This window comes from Podarcis raffonei, chromosome 5 (genome assembly GCF_027172205.1).
Source record: "Podarcis raffonei isolate rPodRaf1 chromosome 5, rPodRaf1.pri, whole genome shotgun sequence".
NCBI classification, from domain to species: domain Eukaryota; kingdom Metazoa; phylum Chordata; class Lepidosauria; order Squamata; family Lacertidae; genus Podarcis; species Podarcis raffonei.
In genome coordinates this window covers 88525154-88548720 of record NC_070606.1, presented here as the reverse complement: position 1 = coordinate 88548720, position 23567 = coordinate 88525154, and the positions used below count along the sequence as shown (strand labels likewise).

Genomic DNA, 23567 nt, shown 5'->3' with positions numbered 1-23567 from the left:
AAAATGGCATTAAGTGGGTGACAGAAAAGAAACAAAAACACAGAGTCTTTTGTATTTGGTGAAATATACAGAAACAGAGGTTAGAAAACATGCAAGAAGGTGTGTGAGAGAGAGACTTTTTCCAAAGCGTGTTAGTTATCATGGACAAAATTCAGTCAAAAGTGGGATGCAACATATCAGGAGTCTGTTCCGGGGAAACAAAAGTAAAATGGCCTCCGGGTTGGTTTGTTTTTAAAACACTGTTATCTTAAGAACTTAACAACATTCTTTCTTTTAAGAAAAATTAAAATATGTAACAACAAGCAAGAAGACAAAACACATCAAAAATGGGAATTGAAAAAAAACCAAATCTTCAAAAGAAGACAAGAAGTAAAAAAAAAAAAAGAAAAAGAGGGGAGAAAAAAGATTTTTCAAGGGTGGGGGTCCTTGTCATGCAAATCAGTTTGGCAGGGGGAAAAAATACCTTCATCCTCTGCACCTTCATTATCACCTAAATCATCTGTCTGTTTCTTTGTTAGGGGACCTAGGATTGAGAACGGAGAAAATGGAGGAAAAAGACAATTCAAGAATATACAAGACTGAGGGGGAAAAAGTAGTCAATATTAAACTTCCAAGGACGTTTCAAGAAAAACCACTCGTGGGGACAGAAGTACTCTCAAAAAAAGGATTTTTCAGCAAAATATTCCCTATATATATATATATATATATTCCATACAAACATCTAATGTAAAAAACCAAATATGCACACCATAAATTATATTAAAAATTAATGAACCAACATCCAATATTTCTTTTTGGAAAGAAACCCAAAACATACCCACCATATTTAATAACATTGAGGAAGCAATTTAATCTATTTAATCTTTTAGTTCGTTTCTCTAAAAAATTAAACCATTAAAAAAATCTTGTTCTTGGTTTCGATGTAGGAGGTACCTGATTATAATTTTTAAAACAAAAACAAAACAGGCCTTTACAGTGAGTTCCCTTCGAAAGAAATATTATGTGAAATGCAAATTGATTTCCATAATTCCAGCCATGGTGGCTAATACATTCCAAGGATAATCATGTCCTAGATTTTGTTTAGTACATCCATTAATTTGTAATTTAATTACAACCTTGGATAGAAGAATGTTTTCAAACCTTTCGATACCTGCTGACATATTTGTTAAAAATAACGGGGTTTCAAAATGGGATTCAAACCCGGATACTGGAAGGGTTCCTTCCACAGGGGTGATTACAGTCTCAGCAGGTCACGGTATTATCATACAATCGATTCGTAAGAATAAAGGAATTAAGACTTAGTATCATTCGATGCTCAGGACAGCAATACTATTAACAAGTGTTAGGAGATTAATCTTACTTTGCAAGGGGGGGGGGGAATGGCTACCCTTCTCCTCAAGCACACAGCATAGTCAGTAAAATGCTCCAGAAGGAAAGTCAAAGGCCATCAGAGAACACCATTTCCATATGCCATGTATTTTCACACTTTGAAGCACAAAACAAAAGCAGCTGAAACTCAGCATTATAGTTCTTTTTTTCTCCTCGAACAAGCACAGCTCCATGACATTCTGTAATCTGCATGCAAAACACACACACAGACACACACACACACCCTCCCCCCGCCGAAGTCAGTACAACTGCGAAACTTTTAAGTTAAAAAAGGCAGCCAAGCACACAGCTGAAAAGGAAGGGGGGGAAATCTCATGCATAAAATAACAGTAGAAGGAAACAAGAGAGGAGATGAAAGGTTCGTGTTGGTACCTAGAGCATGGGTAGGCAAGAGGCATGCATCGTCTCACAGAAAAGTTGAAACATTTGTATTTTAAAAGCTCTGCTTCTTTCGACTTTTTTCTCTCTCTCTCTCTTCCGAGTGACTGCATGCTAGCACATCAACCCCGAAATCTGCACTGTGGAAAAGGACGCTACCTTTGCATCTAGCAAGTTATATGGAAATTGGACGGCTGAGTTGAAGGTCTCTGTGAGAAATATAACCAACCCATGAGTGAGCATGAGACTTTTTACTTAGAAATAAAAGCAAAACAACCTTCTTGTACAACGGGAGGGAAAACACCTACAAGGTGCTGGAAGTCTCAAACCATGTATCTCACTCTATGCACATCTACCATATCTTGCCAAAAGCAACTGTCTGGTGCTCTCAGCGCTACCAGTTGAGATGGACAGAAGGTGGTATTGCAGATACAGAATACCGATAGGCTTCTTATGAAGGTGCCACCTTTGGCCTGAGATATTCAGCTAAACAACTACTTCTTCTACTACTACTACTACTACTACTTCCTCCTCCTCCTCTTCTTCTTCTTCTTCTTCTTCTTCTTCTTCTTCTTCTTCTTTTTATTCTCCTCCTCCTCCTTTACAAAAATAACAGCTGCTATGGACATATAAATCTGACTTAGACTGAGCCATATCCTTATTGGTTTAGCACACTGTGGTCTACTATGGATAGTGGAAGCTCTCTGCAGTCTCAGGCAAAGATCATTCCTAGCACCTAAGAGACTGAACCAGGGTCTGAACCTGGAATGTCCTGCATGCAAAAATGTCATAGTCAATTTATTTACCTACCACATCTCCCCCCCCCCAATCCATCTGGGTTCAAGCAGTGTTAGAAACCCAGATATGAAAACTAAGAGCTAAATGGCACCTTAAACCTAGGTTATGGGCGCAACAACGGATTGTCCAGACGCACCTTTTTATAAGAATGCAAAGCTGGAAATGAATGAACTGCAGCCAAAATATGTTCGTTTTTCACCTGGTCTAGTCCTTCCCCTGCTCACCCCCTTAATATTCTTAAGAGGGTCTCTTCTCCAGTCTTCAGAGAGTAGCTGCAAATTGGGAGGCAGAAATAGGATCCTCCTTTCCTTCCACTCTGCAGTTTCAATCTGAAATCTTAGGTGCAGCACTGCACCCAGAGCTCAGAAACTGTTCATGCTAATGAAATTCCCTGTCGCAAAATGCACCTAGAACAATGGGAGTTTTGAACACTGCAAGTGGTTCACACAAAAAAAGTCTGAATAGCACAAAATAAAGCTGTGCTGTGCAGGTCATCAGTCTTGAGAGCCAACCTAGACAGCATAGCCATTGCCTCCTCGTCCTCTTGCTGTCACACCTATATGGGTTGGCTGTGCTTGGACCTGCCATTTCAAGAATTCACTTTGTGCCCCCTCTGCTTTGCTGTGCTCTGTTACCGACATGACACTCCTCTAAAAACAGACACAGCTCCCACTCCCTGACCCTGAAAACCAAATTTTTCTCCAAACCATTTTTTTAAAAAGTGATTTTTTAGGAGGTCACGTAATCGATATTGCACATTACCAGTTACATCATGAACCTGAGAAAGTGGGCTAATTCATACGCAAAACAAAGACTTTTCAGCCTCCACAACGCTGATTCAGAGGAGATTTCTCTTCTTAATCAAGAGACTCTGCCAGGTCCAACCTCCCACCAGGGCAAGCTGATGATTCTCATTAGTGCTAATGGGAAAATGGACCCACATGGCAGTTTGGGGGAGAAAGAGCATTTTGCATCTCATCAAGGCGCTATTGCAGAAACAAGAGAACCACTGTACATGAGTGGGGAATTCCTAATGAACTCTGAACTCATTTAATTTCTGTGTGCTGCTTGGTCTACCATTACTAAAAACATAAGTCATCCCTTTTAATCTAGCTTTAAAGCCACCAGTGTTAAAAAAAAGGAGGACGTGCCACATTTTAACCTTTCATGAATTTGATGGTGGCGCCTGCAGGAACGCATTTTAAAATGCCTAATCACATGGGCAAGACATCTCTGTAGCCATATGGGTGGATTTTAATTATTTTGGAGCACACAATTATTTTTCCATTTAATGATGCAGCAAAGCAGACATTTGTATTCTTTTAAAAGGAATGAAAGTCTTGTCCAAAAGCTGTGCACGGTCAGACAGAAAGAAGTTAAATTGCACTGAGCCTTATCTATCAGCTGCTTTGCAAACAGAATAACCTAGCAGGCACTGTTTTTAATCAGCGCTTCTCCCTTACGTTCATGACTATCCATTCCCATACCTCATATAAAAAGGAAATTAATATTTACAACAAAACTGCCATAGCCTTTAAATTTAACTAACTCCAACAGGAAAGATAAGCATTCAGAAAGTTTTTTGGTGTCTGGGTTTTGGAAGCAAAGACGTCATTGGAATTTACTCAGAAAGCAATGGCCAAAAAAACTGAACAAGCTTACTTGGGAGTAAGCCTGCAATCCTGTGCATGCTTGCTTAGCCTGCAGTCCCAGTTAGCCTCACAGAGCTTTGTCTATCTTAACAAGCCTTTGTTATTAATCACATGTTAACAGTAAAGTAAAGGTAAAGGGACCCCTGATCATTAGGTCCAGTCATGTCCGACTCTGGGGTTGTGGCGCTCATCTTGCTTTATTGGCCGAGGGAGCTGATGTACAGCTTCCAGGTCATGTGGCCAGCATGACTAAGCCACTTCTGGCAAACCAGAGCAGCGCACGGAAACGTCGTTTACCTTCCCGCCAGAGCGGTACCTATTTATCTACTTGCACTTTGATGTGCTTTTGAACTGCTAGGTTGGCAGGAGCAGGGACCGAGCAACAGGAGCTCACCCTGTTGCGGGGATTCGAACCGCCAACCTTCTGATCAGCAAGTCCTAGGCTCTGTGGTTTAACCCACAGTGCCACTCGCATAGCCACTGCTAAATCCACCATGTTAACCGTACTTTTCCTCAAAATATCACAGGGCAATGAATATACTGTAAACCAGATGAGGGTAGCCAATGGGTCTCAAAACCTTGGTGAGTTAGGAACCTTCCCTCCATGTGAAGACAGGCTATGGTGGATTGAGCAGACCAATAATGGGTCCAATGGTCAAGAGGTTTCTGCGCATGCTGTAGATGGAAGTGAGGGGCAGATGAGGCCCATCAAATTGGGAAGGTAGCCCATCTAGGAGAAGGAAAACTCTTAGCCTAAACCTCTGCTGCCTTGTGGAATATCTTCAAGAGAAGAAAAACCTAAGAAGTAAGCCCTACACAAATCTGGAGTGGAGTCGTGAAGACGTTTGGTGGCAAACGTATTGCTCTGATTTTTATTTTTATTTTGGATCCCATCAGTGAGTCCAAGAGGGGGATCTTGTCATCTGGGCAGCCCAGGACCTCCACACACACTGCCCATGTTTGCACCCTGAGGAGATCACTTTGGTGCTGCTAAGACAGCAGTTTGACTTCACACTCCATTGTCTCTTGAGATAGATGGATGCCAGTAAGGAGAATGTATATGCAGCTGTCCCATTTTATCCAAACGACAACTTAAATTAGGCTGTAGAACTGTGGCTCTTTTAATATTGCACAGCAGAGGAATACAGCTAAATTCATGCTAGCAGAAACACATTCTGCAACAGGTTGCAGAATTTAATATGCAGCAAAGTTAACATCAGCCTGTTTATGTAACAATGGTCCACTGGTGCAAAACATTTCACCAGTGGAGCCAAAGATGATGATGAAGAAGAAGATAGCAATGATAAATGTTACATTGCACTCATGAGAATAGACTGTTTGGGTGAGAGAAGAAAAGAGAAAATCAGCAATGCCCTCATATCTGATAAGGTAATCTCAAGAGAAGGCTACTAAACACTTACTGGATGGCAGTGAAAAACCGCATCTGCCTGTATTGAGGACAACAATGCCAAAACAATAAAAATGAGAAGGGTCAGTTTTAGGACTGAGCTGTGACATTTCTAACTATGCAGGTGGGAACTCCATAGCATTTTGCTCTCCCGAGTTACCCCCTTTCCTTCTCACTTGAAGGGGCACTCCAACCCATAATCAGAGTTAATTAAGCTAATTGCTGACTGTGACAGTATTATTTCACTATGCTTTGCCCAACCCCAAATATCCTTTGTTCTTCTCCTCCACCACCCCCTGTATCAATAGCCAGCAGAAGAATAAGCTATAAAGAACCAAGTCTTGCTCCCACCTCTCTTCCCCTTCAACCCCATACCAGATGCAACATTGTCTTACACTGAATGTAACTAAGAGACTCGATGATTTAAAAAGAGAGAGAGACATTGCACGTTCTTTTATAAATCAAGAAAATCCTTAATAAAAAAATTATTCAAGAGAGAGCGCAAAGGAGGATTAAGGAAATATGATGAGGCATGGGAGAAACTTTATACGCTGCAGGAAGCAACAAGTGAACTCCTGAGTTGTACCTGAACATTATTGTCATTTTGAACTTTTGCTCTAACTCAGGGAGGGAATTTGCACACTTTCCCTGGAATGAAATGCACAAGCAGCAATTTCTGCATCTTGCCATGAAGGAGATGACCAACTGCTCCTTCCGCATGTTATGTAAATGGCGGTGAAACGGACATGCAAACCATCTTGCACATTTGCTTCAAGACACTTCCTGCAAAATGCATGCGAGCCTATGAAGCTGCCTGCTTCCAATCAAATCAGACCACTGGTCGATCTAGCTCAGAATTTGACAGGCAGGAGCTCTTCTGGGATCTAGGCAGAAGTCTTTCCAAGAAGCCCTTTCTGAAGAGACAAGGCACAAAACCTGGGACCCCTTTGCACGGAATACACATGCTCCTACCAAATCAATCCCTGGTTGAGACAGCTAAGTGACAACGGCTCCCCCCTCACCTCCAACCCTGCTCTCCTGTCTTTGCGACCAAGACAAATTCAGGTTTTCCCATCTCTGTACATTTCCCTATCCCTTCATCTCTGTGCCAGATAACATTACACACATTGAATTGCTGTCTGCCGTGCATCTGTTAAAAATGCAGGAGTTCTGCTGGGAGAAAGCAAAACTGAATAGAACAGTGTGGCACATGGAGTAAGCAACCTGATTTTACACCCTAATACAGTGGGGTGGGGTGGGATCAACCATGCCTGCTGATTCTGGACAGCAGAAATCACTTGGGGCCCACTGCTGCCCCAGCCCATTCACAGAGCAGCCAAGCTGCCCAAAAATAATTTGGGGGTTTTCTTGTTTGTTTTGTTTTGCTTGCAGCAAGGAGAGAGGAGGTAAGGAGGGAGCGGATGCCTTGACAGCCCTGTCTCTTGAAGAGGGCAAAGGGTCAGTCTGCACTGTCCTGCGTTTCAGGTGTGATTATTTCTCAGGTCATCACCACAGTTGCTTTCATCATACACTGCTTTCCCACAACTATGCTTTGAATATATCCAAGAGAAGGCCTTGGAACCTTGGTGTGAAACTTATCTCCCCCTTCTGATCGCCATTATACTGGATGCAACCAGCAGTGGCTGCAGACAGGGTGGCGTTGCTCAGGTTGCTGTGGGTTACCAAGAAAGGGAGGGGAAAGGCAACAGGGAGCCTATTAGGGCCACAGCAAGCAAGGAGGGGAGTTTTTAATCCTTTTATCCTTGAACCTATAGAATCATAGAATTGTAGCGTTAGAAGGGACCCTGAGGATCATCTAGTCCAACCCCCTGAAATGCAGGAATATGCAGCTGTCCCTTACGGGGATCGAACCTGCAGCCTTGGGAATATCAGCGCCATGCTCTAACCAATTGAGCTATGCAAGCTTGAAGACCCACCTGCTTTAACTGTTTTAATTGCTGATTGTGCTGTTTTACTGCACCATCTAATTTGTGAAATTTTATGTTAACGTTTTGATGGAATTGGGGTGTTTGTGTGTTTTACTTATATGTTGTTGTGGTTTGGGAAATGGTTTTATACATGCAAACTGCTTAGGAGATACTTTGGCAATTAAGCTATTTGTCTCTGTGCATGTGCTCCTGCAGAAAGAGGGCAAATGGGTGATTGGGCTAGCTGAGATCATCTATGTGACTTATGTAGAAGGCATTGCTTGGGTTCTCAGTTTGGCCTTGTTTAACACCACTAGTTTTGCCATGCAGCTCAGTGTGCCTAGTGCCACAGTTGCATCCAGTACTTGATTCCTGATTGGCTGGGATCACTTTGGAAAGGAGAAGGATGCCCTAACCCAATCTTTCACAAAGATACTTGTCATTAAAATCCTCAGCCGTCTCACAAGATAGGGGTGGTTTTATTTATGATGGGGTGAGTTGGTTCAAAAGTGTAATAGGTGAACATTTGACACAGGTCTACTGCAAGATTTTGTGGTGAGTGCAGGACTCTACCCTGGTGTCTTTTGAATGGTTCTGGGAGGGATCCTATGATTTTTGGAAGCTTATCAAGTGTTCCTTGTTGAGATCAGTAATTGTCAGCAAGCATGCCCAATAAACATCTTGCCCGCCAATATTGGACTTCCCCTGTAATGCACAATCACAGAGTAACACTGAATGTGAGATCTCATAAACCTCATAGTCCTTTACAGAGCTTAGCAGACCTATGACAGCCAGGTAGATGTGGAAATCATTCATTGATGCTAGCAGCTTTGGGGACTGCTGCTCTATCCAGTTGACTCATTCACAAAACACTAGGCAGAACAGCTTCAGCAAAAATACAAAAGCATCATGGCTAGAAGACTTGAAGAATCCAGATATATGCCAGGAACAGACATTTGCTTTCTGAGATGCCTTCAACACTATTGCAACATGTATTTTGAAGGCTTTTTTTTGGCTACCAGATGATGCTGTGCGTCTGACATCTTTTTGGCTACCTGAAGCTTTTATGATGAGCAGAGCTTTTCTGAAGAAAAAAAAGGGAAAGCAGCACACTCTCTGGCAAACCCAGCAGCAAAGCATGGAAGTGTGGCATGATGCCATGTTATCCGCACAGCTGCCTACCCAACTCCCACCCTAAATTCAAAGCTGCTGTAGATTTCCCCAGCTGAAAATTCTGTTTCCTGCATTTCCTATGAAATGCTTGAAGTCACAAAGTCAGATTTTGCCTGAACAAAATTGCTCCACTCCACAGCCTGTCACATTGAGAGGCATGTGTGTCCTCAAGACTTGATTACCTTAACACACTGTGGGAGGGGGGGCTGCCCTTGTATCTGGTCCAGAAGCTTCAAATAGCACAGAATGCAGTGGACAGACTGCTCAGAGGAGCAGGCCACTGGCATCATGCTGCCCTTCTGCTGAGTTGAGCTGCAGTGGTTGCCGATTTGCTGTTGGGCCAGGTTCTAGGTACTTGTGTGAATTCACAAAGCTCTAAACATAGAGACATCATCTTGCCAACAAAGGTCCGTATAGTAAAAGCTATGGTTTTCCCAGTAGTGATGTATGGAAGTGAGAGCTGGACCATAAAGAAGGCTGATCGCCGAAGAATTGATGCTTTTGAATTATGGTACTGGAGGAAACTCTTGAGAATCCCATGGACTGCAAGAAGAACAAACCTATCCATTCTTAAGGAAATCAGCCCTGAGTGCTCACTGGAAGGACAGATCGTGAAGCTGAGGCTCCAATACTTTGGCCACCTCATGAGAAGAGAAGACTCCCTGGAAAAGACCCTGATGTTGGGAAAGATGGAGGGCACAAGGAGAAGGGGACGACAGAGGATGAGATGGTTGGATAGTGTTCTCGAAGCTAGCAGCATGAGTTTGACCAAACTGCGGGAGGCAGTGGAAGACAGAAGTGCCTGCCGTGCTCTGGTCCATGAGGTCCCAAAGAGTCGGACACGACTAAACGACTAAACAACAACAACAACAAACATATATGGGGTAAGGTACTTGAGGGTCGATTCCAAAAGATCCCGTCTGAGAAACGTCTTTGCCCCTGTGGAGACGGTAGCACTGAAACAGTGGCACACGTCCTCCTGTCTTGCACTCTCTACGAAGACCTGAGGAACAAGATCATCACCCCACTTGTACTAACCATCCCAGGGCACTCAACCACTGCCACAATGTCCTTTCTTCTATCAGATCAAAATGAGCAAATAACAGCAAAGGTTCATAGCAGGGGCAATCAGAATAAGGGCCTCTTACTGACTGCTGATTCAGGACGTTAAATTGTGCTCTTATATCAAATTTCCCTTTCTGTGTATACTGTAATGTTTTATTGTTGCTATGGCCATTGGCTAATGTGAATAAAGTTTTTTATCTATCTATATGGGGTAAGGCGATCTTATAGGTAAACTGGACACAAGTTGTTAAGGGCTTTACATACCAATAGTAACACATTGAACTTGGTCCAACAGCAAAATGGCAGCTGGTGCAGATGAGCACTGGTGTTCTTTGCTAACAACGCCTCAATCCTGTCAGTAATTGTGCTGCAGCACTCTGCACTAACTGCAGCAACTCAATCAAGTGCAAGGGAAGCCCCACACAGAGTGCATTGCAATAATCTGGTCTTGAAGTAACCAATGCATTAACTACCGTGGCCAAGTTTTCCTGGTCCACTTCTGGCCATAGCTGGCAAACCAGTCACAGTTGGTAAAAGCCACTTCTAGCCATACAGGTGTCAGGGACCGTGCTGAGGAGGGCTGCACTGAGGAGGAATGGTGGGAGCCTCCCCCTGCTCCGGATCAGGATCCTGAATCTTCCCAGGAGCAGGAGGACAGAATAGAATTGGAACAGTGGTTTGCAGAGGGACATAGTTCAGAAGACAGAAGCTGGGAAGTACTGGATGGGGAACAGCTAGGAGGAGAAGCACTGGGAGAGAGAGTTAACAGACTCACTTTCTCTGGAAAGTGTTCATCCGCTCAGCCCAAGGTCAAGAAGAGCAGATATGGTGGCAGCACAGAAAGCACAGTGGTTACGAGATCAGGTTACAAGACACGGTATGACATGGGTGACTACGGAGGAAGTGGGTGGAACCCTTAAGTGGGAGCACCTTCATTCCTAGGAAATGGATTCTTTGTTCTCTCGCTGTGATCATTAAAGTTTCTAACTAGTAAGAAGTCTCCTTTCTCTTTGTTCTGCTTATCTACTGCTGAAGGGGGGAGGAAGTCGATTTCCTGAAGCCTGACGACAGGCTACCTGAGCCTGTAGTGACAGGGCTAGATCGAAAAGCACCTGCAAACTGTGAACCTGCTCCTTCAGGGAGAATGGAACCCTCTCTGGGATAGGCAATTGACCAACTCCTCAGACACGGGAGCTACTCACCCACAGTACCTCTGTCTTGCCAGGATTCAAGTTCAGCTTGTTTTCCCCTCATCCATCTCACCATTACAGCCAACCTTTGTGCTTATTACCCATCTGCCCCTGCCCCATATTTCAAGATCTAAATACCATAAGGTCTGGTAACCCTAAAGAGGAATTGCCTACTACCATGGAGGGGAGGTATATAATATTGGCACTTTCATTGCTTGCTTGCTGCCACTGTTGAAGTGCCATCTGTGGTGATTGCTGCTCGTTGGACTACCGGTGAGGTTCACTACAGTCTTTGAGCAAAGTGCAGCTTGGTGTCAGAGATGCTGATTCAACATCTGAACAACTCCATCTGTCTAGAAGCACCCTTACAAAAGATTATTATTTTTTTCAATTTGAACTTCCCCCTGCACCTCGGCTGCCTGAAGACATCTATTTTAGCAGAGAGCAGCCGATATAATTACACTCTTGTTTACACTGTATTCAAAAGGTAATGCATTAAGTACATGGCTGTAAGGCAGTTTTCTGTAAATACATCACTCTTAGATAATGGTATTAAACACAAACACGGGGGGGGGGGGACCTTGAGTGCTACTGTAATTATGTTGGGATAATTTTATATAGCGCGGTGTTGTAACATGGGGGAAATTACTTGATCCCAAACTGAATTCCTTTCAACCCTAGACCTGGGAAGTGGGGCGGGGGCAGGGAATGAAACCATTTCATCTGCTGCATGAAAGCATCATCTGAAAGAAGTGTTTCTCTATAATAATAAAAAAATCTGTTTAACGGAACTTCCGAGGTCAGTGCAAGATAAGAGGCAGCAGACTGTTGAAAGAACTATACCATAATGGATCTTTTCCCACATAGACATACACATCCTCTCTATATTGTTTCATATGATCATGTTTTGTGTTATTTATATTTTGACTTTGTGTTGTGAACCCCCCTGAGATCTACAAGTACAGGAAGGTATACAAATTTAAGAGAATAATAATAATAGGACTTCCGGGTTGGCGCCATTGTTTAATGGCGGATTCCCTCCGAGCTCCGGAGGGAATCGGCTCCGTAGCGTCTGGGTCTGGCCGCTGCGGCGAAGCGGGGACCCTTAAAATCACAGGCGCGGATGCCTGTGAACACAGAGACTCGGCGGGCACCATTTGCGCCCCCCCAATCTGCGACGGAGCCTTTTTAAAGGCTTCGGAACGGAGGCAGGGTGAGGCGTGGTGCTGAGAGTACTCCCTCGCCTACGGAGTGAAGCCGCAAGCCATAGACAGAGAGCGCCAACTTCTTCCAAGATCGACTGGACTCTAAAATATAAACCCGTGAGTAATACGGAGATTGGGACTTCATAAAAAATTTTAATTCTGGATTTGGAACGAGCGGGAAGGGGCTAAAAAGGAAGTCACCCCCCCCTCTTTGTAAACAATTTAAAGCAAAGGACTGAGCAGCTAAGGTCGAAAGAATTTGCTTCTTGTTTTTTTTAATGAAAAGATTTTGATTTCACGGTTTTGACACTATAAGAAGATTTACTGGAGGATAAAAAGAACTTGGGGACTGAAATTTTACCCCCCCCCCCAGACCCGGGAACGCCCTATGAGAAAGCCTGGTGTATGGAAGATTTTGACAGCTGTCAAGTGAGCTGTTAGTCAGCTAGCTGTCAGCTGGAAAAAGAAAACATTGTTTCTGCTGTTTCTGCTGGTTTATTTGGTACAACTTTGTTAAAAACAAGGAGGGCTGATACAAAATAACTGGACTTTTGGTTTTGAGCTGAAAGGAACATTAAGGAACTAAAATCCCCCTAGAGGGGGAATAAGGACATTACACTACAAAAATGACTGGAGTATGTAAATTCCAAGCAGAACTAGACAGAGTTTTCGTTCTCTTGGGAAACTTGAAAGATGAATACAATGCTTTGTCTACAAACGTATCATTACTACACTGGACAGTAAACAACAGCTTGGAGCCTGATAAGGACTTGAAACAGGAAGCCTATTTAACTGAACAAATAAATGAAACTGAAAGCGTAGAAACGATGGAGCAATGTGTTGTTTTTGAAGAAAATGAAGGAGGAGCAGGAGATTTGCAGGAGTTAAAGGAGAGTTACAACATGAGGCCTGACATGATGACAAAAAAGGATAATAAAAATTGGATGTGGAAAGCCTGGTCTGAATGGGAATCTGGAAAATGGAAAGATCTCCTCGGGAGGAGACCTGAAGACCTGAGGATTACAAATTGGTTGAAGGTGAAAGCTGGAGCTTTGGGGACATTTGGATCTGTAAGAAATCTGAAACAAGAGTTGGAGCACCCCATAGGCTTTGCTTTTAAGTATGGAGGACTGGCTGGAAGCAACATGGATTCTGTTGGGCCGGAGCCCCTCCGAGACTTGGGGCTTAACATTAAGGACCATCAAAGAGACCGGCGGAAAGGAACTGAGAGAGATATAAGGGCCTCGGACGTGAGATCTCCAGGCTAAATAAATAACATAAAGACTGATGGACATTGGTTGGGGTCTGGAACCGGGAAAAGGGTGGGCGGAGGTTGGGAATCCAAAGGGTGTATAAGGATAATTTGTTTTTTATAATTTAGTTAATGGTAAGGAAATTGGGCAAATCGTGGAAGGGAAATGTCGGTCGACTTCAGGAAAAAGGTTTAAGAATAATTAATGGGGTATAAGTATGGATGTGTGTTTTTAATAAGGTAAAATTGGTTTTTTCTTTTTAAATTAATTGAAAATAAGATTGTTAAAAATAAATGGAGGAAATGGAAAAAAGAAGGAAAGTAAAACAATAGTAAGTTAGAATAAATGTATAAGTTAAGGTAAAGAAATAAGTTAAGGACTTGCTGAACTGACAATTTAAATGGGAATACAAGAAGGGGAGGTGTGAGGAGGTCTGAGAAATAAGGTTAAGAACAATAAGTATCAGAAACTTTTATGTGTTTTTATTGTTGTTTAGTTTTGAATATTTTGTATTTTTGTGTTTGTTTTTTTTCTCTTTTGTTTTGTTTATTTCTTGTTTTTGTTTGTTGTGTGTTTTTTGAAAATCCTAATAAATATTAAATTAAAAAAAAAAAAGAGAATAATAATAATAATAATAATATCATAGAACTGTAATGAAGGAATCTCAGCCAAAGCATCAATGGCAGGTGGTCATCCAACCTCTGCTTAAAATCATCCCATGAAGGATGGTCCACCATCTCTCATGACAGTCTGTTCCACTGTCAAACAGCTCTTACAGCCAGAAAGTTCTTCCTGATGTTTAATTGGAATCTCTTTTCTTCAACCAGGCCTTGGGATGATTAGCATCCTATATACCTTTTGTTGGTTCAGGTGTTTGTTCTTCTTTTTATTACATATTGTGTGTACTTTTATGTTGTTAACTGCCCCAGGATCTGCAGATGAACAGTGGTATGCAAATTTTATATAGTAGTAGTAGTAGTGGTAGTAATTTGAAGACAGCCATCACATCTCCATGATACTCAAGTTCCTTCTATACAGTGGTACCTCGGGTTAAGTACTTAATTCGTTCCGGAGGTCTGTTCTTAACCTGAAACTGTTTTTAACCTGAAGCACCACTTTAGCTAATGGGGCCTCCTGCTGCCACTGCGCCGCCGGAGCACGATTTCTGTTCTCATCCTGAAGCAAAGTTCTTAACCCGAGGTACTATTTCTGGGTTAGCTGAGTCTGTAACCTGAAGCGTCTGTAACCCGAGGTACCACTGTAATAGGAAACTATCAAATGTTTTCAGGAAGGAAGGAAGGCGAATGGGAAAGAGCATGCTTATTTCATCTAACTGTTCAAAGATCACAAATGCACATCCAGGTGCTGCAATTTTATTATTTCACGAATACTACAGCACCAGAATTCTCCCCCCCAACACCCCCCCCATTTTTGAATACTTCGATTTAACATCGTTCGGCTTTCCCTTTTCTCTTTCATGCCAGCGTGACACAGGGCAAGCTTCCTTACACCCCACCCTGCTATCTGCTGAAGGAAATGCTTAACAAGCCCAACGTGATATACCAATAATGAATGGGAGGTATACTCAAATGTGATGGTGGGTGGATAATTTGCATAATTTACTTGCACAAATGGGGGGGACCTCTGCCTAATGCTCTAGGGACCTGCTGCCAGCCAGAGTGGACCAAGGGCCATCAACGAGGCACCCCCAGGTTCCAATGTGCAGATGGCACATCTTATGCTACCTGGAAATGTAAATATCCTCTCAAAATAGCCCAGTGTGTGAGAGATGATTTGCTCCTCCTGCTCAGTTTCTTCTTCATTATCTGAGGAACTCCTATGTTGAAGTTGCCCCCTTAAACACACCCACATTTGACTGACACCCACCTTCACTTCCGTTCTTAACAAAGGAGAGGTACCAAAAAGCTTGTCTGCTCTTTTAGATATGGCAGCCATTTTGAGCTGTGCCACATGCCTGTGGCTGCCATTTTGTGTTATGTCATATCTCCCCCCCCCCATAGCAGCCATTTTGTGAACCGGACCAATAGTCCAACTAATGGTATATGGCATGTTCCTATGAATGTGCTGCATGGAAAGCATGGCCTTGGAGCCTCCAGTGGAAGAAATAAAATTTCACCTTTTCCACTGGAGCACTGTTTTAACAATGGTTCCTCTGCAATTATGAAAGGCCCACACTCCCTACTGCTCCAGCCCAGCAAGGCTTTCATTTGATTAAAGCCGCATTAACTTCTCTATGGATGAGTTAGCCATATGATCTGCTGATGTGTCCCTTTAATAAAGAAAATTATATTAACACACCATGAGGTATAAGAATTGCTTTATGTAATAGCTGCAGACATAAAAGCATTAAGCACATCATTAATAACCATCTGCCTTGGAAAACAGTGCCATGGGTAACATTGGGATCTCTTCTGTTTAGTACATAACCAAATCAACACTTTTTTTTCCTGAAGAAGGCTTGTATTTAAAAAGATTATCCCTCAAGGGCTTTATATGGGGATATAAAAGATGCCCAAGGGCTTCTATAAGCTTTTACTCAGAATCTTTATAAGCTTTGAGGGAAGCTGTAAGAACCTCAGAAGTAGCCTGCTATGTAAGGGCTGAGACTCATACTATCCAGGAAGTGATTGCAGAGGTGGACCTGCATTTTTGGAGCCCGGAAGGTTGAACTGTCATGGGTCCCCCTTGGCGACCAGCAACAAGGTCTGGGTAACCACAGCTCCCTTCTTCAATGGGGTAGTTCCATGACAGATCACCAACTTTTATAACATCTGGGTTAAAAAGGTAAAGGGACCCCTGACCATTAGGTCCAGTCGTGACCGACTCTGGGGTTGCGGCGCTCATCTTGCTTTACTGGCTAAGGGAGCCGGCATACAGCTTCCGGGTCATGTGGCCAGCATGACTAAGCCACTTCTGGCAAACCAGAGCAGCACACGGAAACGCCGTTTACCTTCCCGCCAGAGCGGTACCTATTTATCTACTTGCAATTTGACGTGCTTTCGAACTGCTAGGTTGGCAGGAGCAGGGACCGAGCAATGGGAGCTCACCCCGTCACGGGGATTCAAACAGCGGACCTTCTGATCGGCAAGTCCTAGGCTCTGTGGTTTAACCCACAGCGCCACCCACATCCTAAACATCTGTGCTACTGACTCTCAAACTTTGGGATGGTTGAAATAGATACAACAACAGAATAATCAAATGGAGTCATGCAACTCAGATTGGGTCTACTAGATCCATTTTTTTAAAGCAATTGGGGCCCCTTCGGAATTAGGGTTCTGAAGCTTAAGATTCATTAGTTTCATGATCTGCACCTGGGTGATTGGGGTGCCAGATGCCAGAAATGTGACTACTTCTCTTGCAAGAGTTTCCTGCCGCAAGCTCAGGCAACATTCCTATGGAAAGAGGTAATCAAAGTTCAAGGGCACATTCCAACCAGGCAAAAACACCCATGGTGGGAATGAAACAGTGAGGAGTGTGGCCTGAGAAGAAATCAAAGGGCCAGTCTGAGAGGCCTGGAGGGCTGCACTCAACCCCAGGACTGAAGTTCTCCATTCCTAAAGATTATGAGTCTGGATGTGCTTCATTCACCAACAGAAGGCTATTTTTGGTGACAAGTTCTTTGATTGTTTAGGAGAAAGCATGAAGCAAAAAACCCATTTGTTTGTTGATATGTATATCCCACTTCCTTCCCAAAAAGGAAATCCATGGCAGCATGACAGTTGTGACTTATGCTTCTAAAAATTAATAGAAACCCAGGAACATTAACTCAGAGTCAACAGACCACCTGCTGGGTTCCAAAGGTGCTATGAAAGGTCTTTACCACAGAATTTAGGGGAAAGTAGTGATGTTTTTGAATTATGGTGCTGGAGGACTCTTGAGAGTCCCATGGACTGCAAGAAGATCAAACCTATCCATTCTGAAGGAAATCAACCCTGAGTGGAAGAACACTGGAAGGACACTTCACTGGAAGGACAGATCCTGAAGCTGAGGCTCTAATACTTTGGCTACCTCATGAGAAGAGAAGATTCCCTGGAAAAGACGCTGATGTTGGGAAAGATTGAGGGCACAAGGAAAAGGGGACGACAGAGGATGAGATGGTTGGACAGCGTTCTCGAAGCTACTAACATGAGTTTGACCAAACTGCAGGAGGCAGTGGAAGACAGGAGTGCCTGGCGTGCTCTGGTCCATGGGGTCACAAAGAGTTGGACATGACTAAACAACAACAAGTGATGGGGCCGGGGAGGCCTCCCTAGGGAGAACATTTCACAGTAGGGCTGCCATTCCCCAAACCACTAAGGTAAAGGTAAAGGTACCCCTGCCCGTACGGGCCAGTCGTGTCCGACTCTAGGGTTGTGCGCTCATCTCGCTCTAGAGGCCGTGAGCCGGTGCCGTCCGAAGACACTTCCGGGTCACGTGGCCAGCGTGACGAAGCTGCTCTGGCGAGCCAGCACCAGCGCAGCGCACGGAAACGCCGTTTACCTTCCCGCTATAAAGCGGTCCCTATTTATCTACTTGCACTTAAGAGTGCTTTCAAACTGCTAGGTGGGCAGGAGCTGGGACCGAACGACGGGAGCCCACCCCGCCGTGGGGATTTGAACCGCACGTCCTAGGCACTGAGGTTTTACCCACAGCGCCACCCGCGCCAAACCACTACTTTTCTTTTTACTGCTACCCACCCAGGGAACATCAAAGCACACAGAGCAGGGCCTCTGATGCTGCTCTGCAATATACAGATTTACATAAAAGGCAAGTACCATCACAAATAAGCAGTATCTAAGTGGTTTCAAAGAGAAGAATCTACTACAGGTTTCTCCTACCCCATTCAAAATCCCTTTCTTCTAAGCATGACAATTTTCGATGTGGCATAGAATAGACAATACCATGCCTTCTATCTTATATGAAAATGGGGAGAATGGCTATTCTCACCCCCAATGACCAAATTATAGACCTCTTTGCTGTTCAATTATAACTATTTTTCCAGGCATTCTGGTTTTGGGGTCATGTTCTTGAGACCTTAAGTATGCCTTCTTCTGCCAAGAACCACTATAGATTATTTTAAGCTGTTTCTTGGAAAGTGTGTCTGCAGTGTTGACTCTATGTGGATTTGAAAGAATTATTAAAGGCCATCAGCTGGTCTAGCTTTTACACTTTATTTATTAGAGACTCTCTAATGCTCTCCATCTTGTTGTGCTTCATCTGAGACAGAAGAAAGAGCGTACTTGATTTATACTTTGATGTTCCAGAGTGAACAAAACCAAGCAAAGTAAAATGAATGCACAGCAAGCACTGTTTTAAGAAACGCTTGCAAATTTATGGTGATGTCTAGGAGAATGTTCAGTTTAATTTAGATAAAACATTTTAAATCTGTGCTATGGGCTGCCGGCTGCCGGGCCTTCCTTCTTGCCCTTGTTTGTTCTCTCTCTCTCTTTCTCGGCATCGTTTACAAGAAATCCTATGAATAAAAAATTCTACGGGTCCACAATTTTCAACAAATACATATTGGGAGATGTGGGATGAACAGGACAACCAAGTCTTGTCAAGTGCCCATTAAACACCCTGGATTAGTCATTCAGAGCTATCACAGCTACCTATACCTCTTTCTGCTGAAACATTAGTCTTGGAGGTTGGTACATATCATGTATATAGTAAGGGTGGATGAGAAATTATTTTCAGTATGCATTTAAAGCTGAATCTATCAGATTCACACTTTCCTAAACAATATGTGAAATGAAACACAGCCCCCCTTACTTAGAAATTCACACACATTATAGGATGCAGCACTCCAGCCTAGGAACATGTACAAAAGCACACCTAAGAGGGAATAGTGTACATAAAATAAACACATTTGGTAAAAATAGCAAACAAAAATGCATTATATATGGGTAAATTGCTTGCAAAAATGGGTGCATTAGTCAAATGCATTAAAAATGTGTTTATTGGGGGAAGTTCACACTAAAATGCTGATGAATTTTCATGAGGATTTCTTTTTTTCTTAAATGCAAATTGCTGCAAAATGTGGAGAACTGAAGACTGGTAAAAATGAGAAAGTGAGAGAATGGAAATGATAGATTCTTCCATCCCTATAAATAGGCCTGTACCTCTGACTCCAGATAACGCTTAATGCTACTGATGAAGTGGACTGTAGTCCATAAAAGCTTAAGCCATGATCAGTGCATTAGTCTTTAAGGTGCCACAAGACCCTTTGTTGCTTTTGCACATCTCAGCGGCTCAAGATAACGAAGAAGTGAAGGGCTGCTTCCCTGCCAGCAGGCTTTTCTGGCACTTGATTGAAAGCTCCAGCGCCACTCACTCACCACAAGGAGAAGCCAATTGTTCGGTGCAATGCAAAACACATATAGAATGTTACTTCCCGTGCCATATGTCATCTCCCTTTCACGCTGCCAGTTTGCCAGACGACAGCGAGAAAGAGGGGAAAGAAAGCCCAATGGAACTCTAAGTGAATACATATCAGCACAGCAAAAATATCCTAAATTGCATTTCTTGGTTTCTTTATATCTGCATCAGTAGAGCAAGGGAAGAGGAAAGCTGTAGAAAAACCGGCAAGCTGGGTGCTTCCAGCCATGGCATTTACTCTTGCGCAGGCATGGTTTCTTCGCTCGCTTTTTTCAAGATGCAGTCAGTCAATCACCATTTTGCTGTTTCCCACCGTGTTCTTGATGCTATGGCTGTTTCCATTTGCATTGCCTCTTCCTCTAAAGCAGGGGTGCAGAGCCTTTTTCAGTTGGAGGAGACAGTGGCATGGGGAAGGGCTCAGGGCTCAGTGGTAGAGAGGTCATGGCACAGCAGTTTCATAGAATCAAGAAATTTTAGAGTTGGGAGGGACCACAAGGATCACCTCGTCCAATCCCCTGCAATGCAGGAATCTTTTGCCCAATGTAGGGCTTGAACCCACGACCTTGAGATTAAGAGTCTCATGCTCTACCGACTGAGCTATCCCAGCAGGATCCCCAGGACCACATTGCCTTCTGGGCATTCTTGCAAGGGATAGCAGGGCCAGAGGTAAATGTGGGCAGAACAAGGTATGAATTTTTTACCTTTGGCCAACTGGCTAGTTTCTCCACACAGCCCTCTCTACCCTCTATCAAAACAAAGGACAGGCATGATCAGACTCCCGCCGGGCAAATACTCTCTGGTGGGATTGAAACAGGGCCAGCGAAGGGGTGTGATCTAGGAAGAGAGGAGAGCTGTGGCCTGGGGAGAGTCCCAGGGGCCAGACAGAGAGTCATGAAGGGCCGCATTCCATTTTGGGACCTGAGGTTCCTAGCATCTGGTCTAATGTTTCAATGAGAGTTTGTCTGCCAGTGGTGCAGAGGGAACATCAGAAGATGTGCTGTATTAGTCGGACCGCTGAGCCATTTTGTGGAGAAGAGGTAATGGGGAAGAACCAGCGAGAATAACGAGGGGAAGGGATTTCATGCCGCGATAGGAGATGGAGCAATTCCTTGGCTGGCAACAAGAATGTTGCTTGCTGCGATCTGGGATATCTCCCCCATTTCTCGTTTCCTGGCCTGTTCTTGGGGTGTTAGGGCAGAATTGTAATAATGAAGATAACTCAGGGTGGCTTTCCACCGCTTTTCAAAACCTGGCATTTCCCTCACCCTTTGCAAGTGTGGATGAGCACTACAGATTTTAATGGGGAAAACAGTGCTCTGCATGGTGCCATGTTTAGCAATTTAAATCCGTTTCCCAGTTGATAGCGGGACATGAGCATCTCAGCGGTGTTGGAAGGACATAGCGTAGGAGCAGCCTGTGACTTTATCCTGATGGTACTGGATTAGGTTTGTGCATTCACTGTGATCACTGAAATTTATAGGTTGCAACATTTTGGGGGCTTTTTAGTTTGAAGTGGGGAGGCAAGTAAGGGGGCGTGATGGAGGTGTATATTATGCATGATGTGGGAAAGGTGGATAGAGATAGGTTATTCTCCACCTCGCATAGTAAGAAAATCCAGGGCATCCAGTGCAGCTGAATGAAGCTGGGGTTGCAAGATTCAGGACAGACAAGAGGAAATATTTCTGCTTGTCCCACCGCTTTCGCCTGGGAAGACCTGCTGTTTACCACTGAATTGGAACAAACATCTCCCTTCCCGCCTCGCAGATTGACGTTTGTTCAGATTCAGCAGTAAACAGTGGGGTTTCCCGGGGAAAATGGCGGGACACATGAAAAATTATTATTATTATTATTAGTCAGGGCAGTTCGCAACATAAAAATACATGATAAAAGCACAAAATACATAACAACAACAACAACAACAAACCCCATTCCTCACACTCTAGAAAGCACGGGAGAAGCAGAAAACCTCTCGAACCCACACTTTCTAGGCACAGAACAAGCTGAAGTGTAAAACTATGAAATCTGCCGCCAACCTGGTTGACTTTAAAGAAAGATTGGACAAATTCATGGAGGATAATGACTCCTAGCCATTCTGCTTATGTTCTACCTACAATCAGGGGTGTAGGAAGGGGGAACGGTGGAGTCGGGCCACCCCAGGTGCCCTCACTGAGGGGGGTGACATTTGGCGCACTGCCCGCCCACAACTCCCAAGCCTTCCCCGAAGCCATCGGGGTAAGGGGAGAGTTGCGCCGCTTTGCCGGCAGCCTTCCCCCTTTGCTTTAGAAATAAAAATACAAAACTAACATGAACTTATCTCTACTCATAAACTCTTATCTCTAATACTGTAACGAATTATTTGTGTTATGAGTTTGAGTTTGTAATCTCTGTTTGAGTTTGTAATCTTTATTTGCGTTTGTAATCCTTGTCAGAATACGTACTTTTGAATGGATTAGTTTTTGATACAATTGACTGTTGATTTGCGAGTAGGGACCACTTCCACTATTGAAACTTATATTGGCCAGAGATCTTGGTGTGCTTTTTCCTTGGTACAATCTCAGAGATGGCATTCCTCTGAATTACATTTCCTGTGAATCACAAGCAGGCACCATTTTGGCACCTTAATGTCCTGCTTGTGGGCTTTCCCACAGCCATTCAGTTGGCCACCGGGAAAGCAGGCTGCTGGACCAAATGGTCCTTTGGTCTGATCCAACAGATCTCTTCTTATGGTCTTATGGCTCAATTCCAACTAAATTAGCAGGACTGATTTCCCAGAGGGAAGTATATGCAAAATATATGTGCCAGGAACAAGCTTTGGGGAATCTAGAGTGATAGACATTGTGCACTCCTACTATGAAGCATATATTGCAGGTAATCTATTCCAGGGTACAGTTGCTGGCATGCTCAGCTTAGTTACAAGGGTCTCAGGCAGCAGAATGGGGGAAAGAAAGGCTTTCTTAAGGCAGCCTTAAGATCTGAGAGCTGCTGCAAGTCTTAATATATAGCAGCCCAGATACTTAGGACTGTGCTGCATGGCTTGCAAAATTTGCACCCCAAAGTGCTAATTTAAAAATGAATGTTAATTTCCCATGAGGGAAAATTGTGTACTTCACAGCCTCCAGCTTCCTGCAAAACACACATTTCCCAGGATTGATGGAGAAAATAAATACTGTTTTCATGATGAATCATGTTCAGTGCCTGTCAGTAAAGCTATTTTGAAGTTCATTTCCCCCCTCCAAACCCTGTCTTGCCAACCACATTTCCAGAAGATAATAAGGTGTATAGCTCAGTAAACATCTGGGTATATCGAGGATCTGGATTTTGAACTCAGGTTTTAGAAAAGATAAAAGAAATTTAAAAAAAATGTAAAATGTCTGGAAAAACCGACTGGGGCCTGTCAGATTCAACGTCATCCTGTTCAAAAGGAGGCCTTAAATCCTGTGGAAAACTACAAAGGAACATCTCACCCAGGTGTGAAGAACCTTTGGCCCTCCAGATGTTGAACGGCAAAACCCATCAGCAAGCCTGACCAGGGATGATGAGAGTTGCTGTTCAGCAGCATCTGGAGGGTCAAAGGTTCCCCACCCCTGTCTTATATCTAGTTAAACCATTTGCCTATCTTGCCCAGGAAGATGGTAAGGAGAGCCTAATGAGTCAAACCAAATATCTATCAAATCCCATATCCCCACAGTGGTCAACCCGACACCATAGCTGAGCGGCAGAGCTCATGTTGGGTATGCATAAAGTCCCAGACAC

At 43.6% G+C, this 23567-nt stretch overlaps 1 protein-coding gene and 1 non-coding gene across 9 annotated transcripts in view; both read right to left on the bottom strand.

Annotated features, from left to right (window-relative positions):
- NLGN1 (neuroligin 1) overlaps positions 1 to 23567 on the bottom strand; it is a 628672-nt gene that overhangs the window by 306175 nt on the left and 298930 nt on the right. For 6 of the 8 annotated variants that reach the window (XM_053390579.1, XM_053390581.1, XM_053390578.1 and 3 more), the window contains one exon: positions 464 to 523. The exons of the other annotated variants lie outside the window; for them this stretch is intronic. In XM_053390579.1, coding sequence (XP_053246554.1) covers positions 464 to 523 — 60 coding nt within the window. The remainder of the gene's footprint in view (positions 1 to 463; positions 524 to 23567) is intronic. 8 annotated transcript variants of the gene reach the window in all.
- On the bottom strand, positions 20349 to 20421 carry TRNAK-CUU (transfer RNA lysine (anticodon CUU)). Its single transcript has one exon. It is a non-coding gene; the product is annotated as a tRNA-Lys (tRNA).